The sequence below is a fragment of the Cydia amplana genome, chromosome 7 (assembly GCF_948474715.1).
Source record: "Cydia amplana chromosome 7, ilCydAmpl1.1, whole genome shotgun sequence".
In the NCBI taxonomy this organism is placed as follows: domain Eukaryota; kingdom Metazoa; phylum Arthropoda; class Insecta; order Lepidoptera; family Tortricidae; genus Cydia; species Cydia amplana.
Window position 1 is genome coordinate 3,911,623 of NC_086075.1, and position 11,215 is coordinate 3,922,837.

Here is an 11,215-nt window from a genome sequence, read left to right on the forward strand (position 1 = left end):
ATCTTATTTGTAGAGCCATAAGAGCATGTCACAATTTTTTTTGCGGTCTTTGAAGAATAACATATTATTATTGCAAGTGACTGTACCTTTCGCGTCATATGGTCTGTATTTTATGACAGTTTCTTTAAGTCTCTTTTGATTGGGCTAAATTAAAAAATACTGAAACATATATTTTTACCTTAATTTTACTAAACAAAAACAACATATTGATATCTAAATGTAAATTTGAATTGGCCTCTTTGGCACGCGCCGCAACTCAAGTCAGTGACTCTGCTAAGATCCCTTGGACTCTCGATACAAATCTGCAGTACAAGTGGAAGTCCCTTTCTAAGATAAGCTGTCAAAAAGTGACATCCGCTTGTATTACAAGTTACAAGCTTTTGAGAAACGGGCCCCTGTAGAGGAGAACATCCCCACATACGACAGCATTTTTGCCCAAGTTGATACGCAGTCTGTCATTGACGCACGGTCAAATTAACTTATCATTTTTATGACTTTTCAGGAAACTTGGCCCCATAACGTCAGCTGATAACACTGGCTTGAATAGATTTTTCTTAAAAGAAAAACAAGTGCACTGCGTCGAGCAAAGAGTCGAGTTCAAATTCCCAGTACTCTACCAGAACGGCAACAAAAATGGCGTCAAGCTACTGTCACCTGCGAAAGGGCTTCCACTGAGTTGCTCAACTAAAATACTCAAACAATAACTTCACTGTAGAGATAATGGAATATCTTTTGGACACACAAAAGAAAGAAACTCGTCCTCGGGAGATTACCAGAGGAGCTACCGTACCGCGAAAACCGAAAATCGCAAATTGTGGGGAACTTTCTCTTTTACTCCAATGAAGGCGTAATAAGAGTGACAAAGAAAGATTCCCGCAATTCGCGAAATTAGATTTTCGCGGTTATAGCCCAGTTTAAGATCCGAATGTAAACTTAAGGCACAGACTACACACTACACAGACACCGCATCCAATTGGGGCATTGGGTCCAATGCGGTGTCTGTGCACAAGTTACAAGCTTATGTAAATAAATAGTAGAGGTATGAGATAAAATTCGCAATGTGTCAATTATTTACCAATCCCTCTTCTTACCAATCCTTTGGAAAAAATGGGTCTCTTTGATAATTTTCCAGTGCCATATATAAACTGCTTAGCAAAGCATAATAGGTAAATAAATATAAGAAGATTAAAATACTTTTTCAATTTCAACTTTTACGAGTACCTACCTATCTCTAGAGCCTGTCGGTAGGGGATTACAATGAATAATTATGTTTTTATTTCATGTAACCTGTAGGACTAATAAACTAAGGGATAAGTAGGTAATACATTACAAAAACATGTATGAAATATTCGTATATGAAAGCTTTATTTTTATTTTCTGTTATTCTTTTAAAAGGCACATGTTACAAATATCTATGTATGTATGTATGTATATATATATACTTTATTGCACATGGAAAAAAACACGAGAAACATAGTTACAGAGTAAATTAAATACAACAAAGGCGAACTTATCCCTGTATGGGATCTCTTCTAGTTAACCTTTGAGGAAACGAATAAAACAAAACAGAAGTAACGATGAATGACAAACAAAAACAATAGTGTACAATCACTAAAATTAATGAAATGCAAGTTTTGAATACACATTGCTACAAATAATATATATAAACATAAATAGAAATACTTAAATAAACAAAAATAAAGCGTACATATATAAATATAACCAAAATAAAATAAATAAATAAATAAATACTCAATATATGTTTTACGAACTTGAAAATTTTGAAGCAATTAAAAAGAAATTAATTATTCTGCATAACTTTAGCAGAGCAGCTCACTGAGAGGCCATCTTTGGGCGACACAGATTCCAAAGCCGCGCCATCTAGCGTCAGCACGGGGAACATGAATGGAATTTTCGTTTCGTGGCAGGCGACTGGGTGTTCCATTTGTCTGCTTTCGTCTAGGGCTGAAGACTGGTACGGGCCAGGATATCTAAAAGAAATATAACGATGAAGTTTTTTAATCTAAATCAAACTCGCTTGACAGTTTAAGCTGCCGCGTTGACGTAGGCGATATCTCTGATAATTAAAAACAATAGTGTGTGTGTGTGTGTGTGTGTGTGTGTGTTAAATACCACTTACTGGCATTCCTCTACTCCAATTTCAACCGAGAAGACGTCTTTGTTTTGCGCGACGTACCGTATCTTGTCGTTCTTGTCAAGGATCAAATAAATCTTCCCAAACTGAAAAAAAAAACATTGAAAACAACAAACAACAAACGGGGAAAACTGCCGAATCCCACGCAAGACTAGAATTAGTAGTAGTAGCAGTAAATCACTTTTGTACAAAAACAGGTTCACATGAAATTCGCGTAAATTTAGTTACAAAGGCGAACTTATACGTATAAGGGATCTCTTCCAGCTGACCTTAGAGCCACATTGACCTTACATTTGGTTAACATAGACTCCCGGCTCGGCTAGTCGCCATACCTCGAGCATCCACTGAGCACTCAGTACACTTACAGATCTCTGGTTGTCGCAGCCAGCTACATCCTCACCGCTGGTGTGGTTCACGAGGAAGACGCCTTGCGCGAACTCAAAACTCTGAAAGAAAAAAACATCACTGATAAAGACAAGTATCTTCACTCAACCAAAGGGGGCCAAATGGGGCATATTATGGTACCATCGACCTAGATGATGGAGACAAGAGCTGGTCATTGAAACTCTGTGATAAAAAAACGCAACCTAATTGAGTTTAGGGTTATTGTTAGAATTGTCTCGATGAGTATTAGTTGCCTGTGGAAAGAAAAGTAGTCAGCGATAAAAGATGAGGTATATTGATGACGAAATAGTATTTTTCTACTCCCGAACTTTTATTTGTCATTTAAAGGGTCGTGCACACACCGTTTAAACCCTACCTTATAGTTGTCAAGACAAGTCTTTAGTCTATTCCCCAAAAAAGCATTTGTGCATACACGCAGTATCTTTTTGGCACTTTTTCGATACTTCGTGTAATAACCACTTAAAAAATATTGAATGAAATACATTGTTGCCAACCTTATTTTAAATGTCATCTCTGACAAATAAGTGAACCATAGACATGTTTTTTTAATTTAATTCATTCTTTTTCCGCCCGTACCCTCCATTTTTGCTACTTTCTTGAATGAAAAATATTTGTTTTTACAATTTTATTTCAAAGTAAGTGCTTGGTCGTAGAAAAAGTATTGTATGCAACGTTGTTTAACTGAGTCATAAAATACTCGTGGCGTCTTTATTAACTATAGAAAAATATAGTAAGACAAGAGTGCTCACTCCATACATCAGTTAGACTATTAATTTCAGTGTCTACATCTAGCATCGAGTTGCGGAACTATCAGTACTGCTACTTGACAATAGATGTAGCAGTACTGATAGTTCCGCTACTCGATGCTAGATGCTAATAGTCTTTTTGGTACTAAAACTGATGTATGGAGTAGAGTGAGCAATCTAGGTATGTATTTTTTTCTCTATGGTACAACCGACCCTTATTCAGTATTTGGGGCATTATCTATGAAAAGGGACCTTATTGTCGATGGCGCTTACGCCGCACAGCGTCGCGCGGCGTTGTATTTATATCGGAGCATCGTTAATAATGGCGTAAGCGCCATCGACAATAAGGTCCCTTTTCATAGATAACGTCACATTTAATTTACCTGTCCCTTCAAAAGCTCCTCAAATTTCTTATGCGGGTAGTAGCTTGGTTGATCGCGGCAGTACGACTTCCCTGTACAATTGGCGGGCCAATCTTCCAAACCTGTTTAAAAAATAACGTAAGGTCAATCAATGTGGCCAAATCCGTCATCTGAAAGTAAAGCAATCGCTGCTTTGTAGAGGAAAATACCAATTGTGTACTGTTTTAGAAAAAAACGCTTGTTGACGGAATTTCCGTATTGACCATTATAAATATCTTAAGATCCCTCATCAGTATCACGTTAATCTGGAAGACCACTGCTGGACGAAATCAAAGAGTTTCCACCGATTGGTCGATCTTGTTAGAGGGTGCATATTTTTCTTACGATTAATTAAATTAGTACGCCGCGGCGTAACGGCAGACCTCGAAGGAGATGGCGGCACGATCTTGACGTCTTTCGGGAAGATTGGCCTTATATTGCCATAGAACGAGACGCGTGGAAGAAAGAGAGGGAGGCCTTTGCCCAGCAGTGGGACACAACAGGGTAACAAATAATAATAAAATAAATTAAATTAGACCGTGGGTAGACCTAGGCCGTCCGGATGACTAGGGAAATAGATAATAAAAAAACTATTTTTGTCAAAAAAATATATTTTAATTTATTTATGATTGCGATTTAGATTTGCATGTAATTTTATATTGTAACTAGATTTTGTAAAAAAAAAAGTAGATAATCAAATGTAAATAAATGTTGCCTTATCAAGTGCGATTCCTTTTAAAATTAAGTAGTTTTTTTTTCATAATTATGTGAATAGTTTCTAAATTAGCAATGTGCCAAAGAGAATTTTCAAAAACTGCAATTTCTCTCGATATTTAAAATTTAGTTTAGACGGACAATGAAACAGGTACTATTTATGTATGGATGGATGAGTTTTAACTTACTGGGCTCTGCGTGGTTAAATCCTATCAGCAACGCCAACTGGAAAATATACTCATTTAAATAGTTATATGTTAACAAGGAAGCAAAGTTGTTGATTACCTCTCATTGCCTCTCATGCTCTCATATCATATTCAGACCCAAGCAAGCAAAAGACTCGTAGCTTTTGAGGCGCGAGTGGTGAATTAACTTTATTTAGTAATTTTTACCATACAACGTGAGAAAAATGCTAGTTGTAGTATAATGTTACTAAATTGATCCAAATTAAAGTTATTAAATATAATATCACCTCGCAGCTTCTACCTGTGGAAACTTGTAATTGGCTCACTGTTTCTATGTTATTACCTAACTTGTTACTCTAGCTGTAAGTTTTCCGAACAAATAAAATAATTAAAATATATTGTTTTCCCGAAACCATCATTTAAATCTATCCTAACTGCCAGCTGACGAGAAAAAAATAACACAAAATTGTTAGAGTTAGACCGAGAAAAGTCTGCAACGATTTTGATAGCACACGCAGTGCAAGTGTTATTTTAAACGTCAAACTTCTATGAAATTATGACTTATAAGGAACACTTGCACTGCGTGTGCTACAACTCTATTGTTACTTTCCATTTTAGAGGAATTATTTTGCTACAATAACTGATTAGTAAAAACACTTACTGTAGAGGCGAATATGTAAACGGACACCATTGTAATTCAATTACTTGTAATTAATTATTCTGTAACTTTAATTAAAGAGACCGCTTCCTATAGTCGTCGTACCGCACTGAGTTATTTCGCAGAAGGTTCAGTTACTTAAATTAACCAGACTTCATTTTCCTCAAAATTAGTTAGGTAGTATAATTAATTAATATTTGACGTAACATTAGAAACACATGCATTGTGGTCAATCGAGGTCACAATAGCTAGGGAAAATATACATATGAAATAGGTATGTATATTTTTCTTTATTTTTTTATTTAAGGCAAAATGGAATATATAGGTAACTCAATGTAATGTTTTAATCCTAACCTTATACCTATGTATAGGTGACTTATTCGTTACAGGTAATTCAAAACCACAACAAATATGCAATGATATTATATAACCATAGAATATCTGGGACACCGAGCTTTGCTCGGAAAACATATAAACACTCAAAAACCAGCGTTTTTCCAGAGATAAGACCAAGCTAGATCGATTTTTCGTCATTGAAAACCCCCATATACCAAATTTCATCGAAATCGTTAGAGCCGTTTCCGAGATCGCCGAAATATATATAGATATAAATAAATAAATAAATAAACAAGAATTGCTCGTTTAAAGGTATAAGATAGGTTTATACTCATACTTGAGGAGCACAAAAAATACTTCCATATTTATTTCTGTGCCTGGGTCGTTCTCGCATTTCGTGCAAATCGGTGTTTTCGGAAATTTACCAAAAATGTGGTGGCGTTTTCAAATATCTGTTAATGCAAGGTTGTAACATAGGGCCTAAAGTATATGTCTCTCCAATGAACAATTCTAAAAAGGTATGTATTTTCTTTATATGTACAATTAACACCCAATTTTTTCATTCATCTCTACATGTAACGCGTGAAGATATAACTTTGACCTACATTTTAACCTTAAGATACTACTAATAGAAAATTCGTTGTTTGTTCAATAAATGACTTATTTAGTTATGTTTTAAATCGTATAATATTAGAAGCTAGAAATAAATAATAAAAACTATACAGCCTTATAAGTGTATGGTTCAAGTAATTTCTTCATTACCGACGTGAGAAATAGATTAGCTATATTTTGCTATATAGCGAGGGTATATAGCGCCTACCGCCGATGCAACACATTGTTCGTCAGTCAGTTGGCCGTGTGATCTCGTAGTGGACGACCGTGTGCCGCTGTTAGCGAAAATATATACGATCTCTCGGGTCGGGAAGGAGTGTGGTTCTCGTTAGTCTTCATCGCCATCGCGTGATTTATACAGTAAGTAGCAAGTGTACATTATTACAATTATACGTAATGAAGTGTTTTAGTGTCGCCTTTCAGATGGTTTATTCTGCAAAATTAAGGTCTGATGCCAACTGATGTAGGCGACAAAAACTTCCAAAACTTCATTCATATCGGTTTCATTCACTTCTTTTCCTTCCAATTTTACTGGGGAAGGTAATGAATGACTTAAGAAGGTAATGATAATATATTCGAGGCAGTGCATTTAATGGAAAGAGGCTTAGTTATTATAAATATTACGTTGTTATAAACATTTAAAAATGTATATGATAATAGGGGAGCCCAACCGGGGAGCCTTTGTAGTCTAAGATGGTCGACCTTCACCGATATGTCTGACGTATGAAACTTACATATTATGAAAGAAAATATGTTCCTGAACATAAATAAATAGGGTTGCTTAAAGAAATATGGTCAAGACTATTTTTAATTATTTTTTGAAAAAAAAAATTTTTCTTCAAATTTCACCGATCTGTCTGACAAACGAAATAAGTTCCAATGGAAAGTATACAACTTGTACAATATAAATCAACTAGGTTGCCTATCTTTTTCCGGTCACTACTATATGGTTGTAGGGTTGCTTGCGAAAATCCGGTCACAAATAAGGGTTGCCAGGCTTTTAAATAAAATAAGAAGGGAAAACTTTTAGCGATAACTCATAAACGGCTTAACTTATCAAGTTTGTTTGAATGAGATGAGAGAATGAGAGAAAAAAATTACATAGGTACAAAACGCGAATGATTTAAATATATTTTGTCTATGCTAATTTTTGAAAATTTGAAAACTATGTTTTATGTGATATGGTGCGCAGATGATCAAACCGACTTAACAAACACTTGGGGTTGACAATCTCGACTTATAATGATGATAAGTAAATGGTAAATGTACCATCTAGCTTGAACATTATAAGTTGAGATTGTCAACCCCAAGTGTATGTCAAGTCGGTTTGATCATCTCCGCAGTGCTTAAGACACATGTTTTTAATATTGTTGATTTTAATTGGTGTTAATTTTCTTGAAATGCAGTTTTTTTATGTTCGATTTCATAAGTTTGTTTCATTACCGTCCACTGATAAAATTACCATCTCGGCCGAATTCATTACCAGCGCGTAGTTCATTACCAGTAGCCTTATTAAATGAAAAGTAATAACGTTACAAAGGTGCCTTTAGCAGAAAAATGTTAATAAATGAATCCACAAATTGACGAAACTCAAAAGTTTACCATTTAAAAGAAAAATTACAAATCGAGAGAATCTCACCGATTTGCACGAAATGAGAGAATGACCCGCCTACGAAGAAATCTGTTATTTTTGATTAATTTTCTCATTCCATCCATCTTTGTCACATTCGTTGTTAAACATAAGGTCGACCCTTTCTCTTTCGGTGTGCGGGAGCTCGTTAGCACGTGCACATTCCTCGCTTGTCCAGCCGCGACTAAAGGAAACTTGTCCAATTTGTCACAAGTTAAGCGCTTCAATTTTGAAACGCCTATAACCTATCTTGAGTTATAAATCATTGCAAATATGGACAAGAATGTTTATAATAATAAATAACCGTGAATATGAGTCCCGGTCGTACCGATAAATTGTAATTGTTGCCACTATCAGTGACCTTTTAACTGGCGGGTCACTAGTAGTGAGTTAAGTATCGTTTAAATTCGTTGGTATAATGTGTGTTTTATATATATTTGTGTGTGTGAGGAATGAAGCGGTTAAATAGGCTAGTATAGCATTTCACTGGCACTTATTTGCGCGTGAGATGGTGTTATTACACTTATTACACGACTCAAGGTCGTATCAAAATGGGACGAAAACCATATCAAATTGTTAATACAGAATCAGACCCCTCCACCTCGCCATAAATCGCTTAAAGTTCATAACTTGTTAAGGTGCACATCGCAGTTAACTTTTATGTAGCAACACTGCAGCACGGTAGCATTAGGTACAGTCAACAGCAATAGTTGCTAAGCGGCCAAAATGTTCAAAATGATCTTGACGCGACTTTATTGTTAAAAGAATAAGAGAGCGTCAAGGTAATTTTGAACACCTCGCCCGCTTAGTAACTTCTGCTGCTGACTGTAGCTTACCTAGCTACTTACTATTGCCACAGAATAAATAATAGTACTAGGTACCTACAGGAGACTCACTCTCTAACAAAACGCGTCTGTTACGATCAGCACAGATATGGCCGCTAGGTGGCGACAGCGCCACGCCCGGCTTATGGCTTTCCCCAAAATTGGTATGGAACGGATGTACTTTTAGCTACCTGTAGCAAAGCGAGCCACGCCTGCTGTTGCACACTGTGCATAGTGCTGCTCCACAGTTGCTTCACAAATGGTGTGGATGCACCTTTAGATTCATTCGCTATCACACTTAATTATGAATGAATCATTCACTAAGAATCTGTTTGTTTCTTCAGTTTCTTGAGATAAGTGGTGTGTGCTAACCGTGTTACGATGTATTTATTTAAATTGTTAATGGTAGGTTTTTATTTTATTTTATTAACCGTCTCATAAAACTACATTATATAGCTATATGTAAAAGTAATTAATAAAAAAAGTATGGCTACGGTGAGCCTACTTTAAAAAGTTACAGCGATGTGATTGAAATCTAAAGTTTTGACTTCAGTTTGCAAAAATATTTTTTTATACAGACATTAATTATCGTAAAAATACATCATGTCAAACTATAAAAATAAAGTAACTTTCATTAATAAAAAGTACTGGATTTTTATATGAAAGTATTTAATAAGTAGGTACTACTTAGTTTAAAATGTTTTTTACGATAAATGTTTTCTATTTAGATACTCGTACTTGCGATAACTGCCCGCAGCAACGCGTCTCTATCAGGTAAATACTATATGGATGAGTCATGCTGACATTTATATGCTACATTTTAGGCATTCCCTTGTATCTTATCAGTTATCACTCTTATCAGCTTTGTTAATAGGCAGGGTCAATAGGTCTCTCAAAACAAGAATCGAAAAGAAAAAGTTTTTTAATAGATAGAGTGATTCAAGAGGAAGGTTTATGTATAATTTGTTAACCCGTGCGAAGCCGGGGCGGGTCGCTAGTAACAAATGAAGCATTAGGTAATCTCTCTTACAGAATCCAAACATACATGCGAAGGAAATAGCCCCTACGATATTAAAAGCCCTCCCTCCCAGGAAGAGATCGGCAATTTGGTAAGATATAACCTCTAAGGCGAGCCTCATGTATCACGGTCCGATTCAAACCAAGCTTATGAGAAGTCACAGCGGTACGATACCGATCTGTTAGTGTCAAAAGTGACATTTATTCAACCAAAAATGTCACTTTGGCACATATCCTATCTATATCGTATCTTTAAATTTTTTTGACGTATCTATATAATATTATATATATCTGGGTGACCGAGCTTCGCTCGGAAAACATAAAAAAACTCGAAAATGCGCGTTTTCCCAGAGATAAGACCTAGCTAGATCAATTTTTCGCCCCCAAAAACCCCCATATAGCAAATTTCATCGAAATCGTTAGAGCCGTTTCCGAGATCCCCGAAATATATATATATATATATATATATAAACAAGAATTGCTCGTTTAAAGGTATAGAATATCTGGGTGACCGAGCTTCGCTCGGAAAACATATAATAACTCGGAAATGCGCGTTTTCCCAGAGATAAGACCTAGCTAGATCGATTTTTCGCCCCCGAAAACCCCTATATACCAAATTTCATCGAAATCGTTAGAGCCGTTTCCGAGATCCCCGAAATATATATATGTATATAAAAATAAATAAATAAACAAGAATTGCTCGTTTAAAGGTATTAGATAGATTAGATTAGATTAGATATCTATCTATCAGTAGTGAAAAAGCAACCTAAACTTGTAGTACAGATACTGTGCAAAAATACTTTTTTTTTTTTAAGTTTTGAATTAAACTAGTTGGGTTAATCAACTGTTTCTTGTCACACGTCGCTATGGTTACGGTCTCCTGAGTCACTCTTAAAATTCTAGGTTTTTCGTATTTAAATGAACCAAACTTGTATTTTATGGTAGTTTTAATACCTTTTCAGAATGGAACATCTACTGAGCATGTTAGTAGAACATGGTACAGCAGTTCTTCTAACAATCTATGCTACTATTGTCTCCTCGCTGATGGGACAGAATAACAACAAGAAATAGTTGATTGACCCAGTTGTGTTTCTTTTTCCAGCATTATCAACGTACGAGACGAACTTCTGGAACTGACCATTGTGCTTCCATTACCGAGGTTTGGCCTTAAATTAAGTACTTATTTACCCTAATTTATAACATGAAAAAAAGCGTTTTCGCCAGGGCGATACGGAAAACTAGTTTTAACTACAAAAACGCGTTATCACTAAAAACGGGTTTTTACGGTACCGTAAAATGGGGTGAGTAGGTGCAAAACTAACATTTTATTTTTACATATGCAAACTGAATATAATAAGTGTTCCGGACGTTTGTATTTTAGTTTTTATTTTATTTTGGGTAGTTCCTTTTCATAACTTTGACGATAAACAGAAAATCCCACCTCACCCCGTATATAGTCCCTCGTATTTCGGGTGAGTTCAGTTTTCATACAAAGGTGATTTTGGAAGATTGTTGAATCGATTTTTTTTTAT

The 11,215-nt window shown here is 35.6% G+C and overlaps 1 protein-coding gene across 1 annotated transcript; it reads right to left on the reverse strand.

Moving 5' to 3' along the window:
• Window positions 1-1,800: 1,800 nt before the first annotated feature.
• On the reverse strand, window positions 1,801-5,297 carry LOC134649736 (uncharacterized). The gene is made up of 6 exons (XM_063504567.1): window positions 5,268-5,297; window positions 4,610-4,646; window positions 3,690-3,790; window positions 2,521-2,601; window positions 2,141-2,241; window positions 1,801-1,991 (listed from the first exon to the last, which is right to left on the reverse strand). The coding sequence occupies exons 1-6, from the start codon at window positions 5,295-5,297 to the stop codon at window positions 1,802-1,804; spliced, it is 540 nt and encodes a 179-aa protein (XP_063360637.1). The 3' UTR covers window position 1,801.
• Window positions 5,298-11,215: the final 5,918 nt, after the last annotated feature.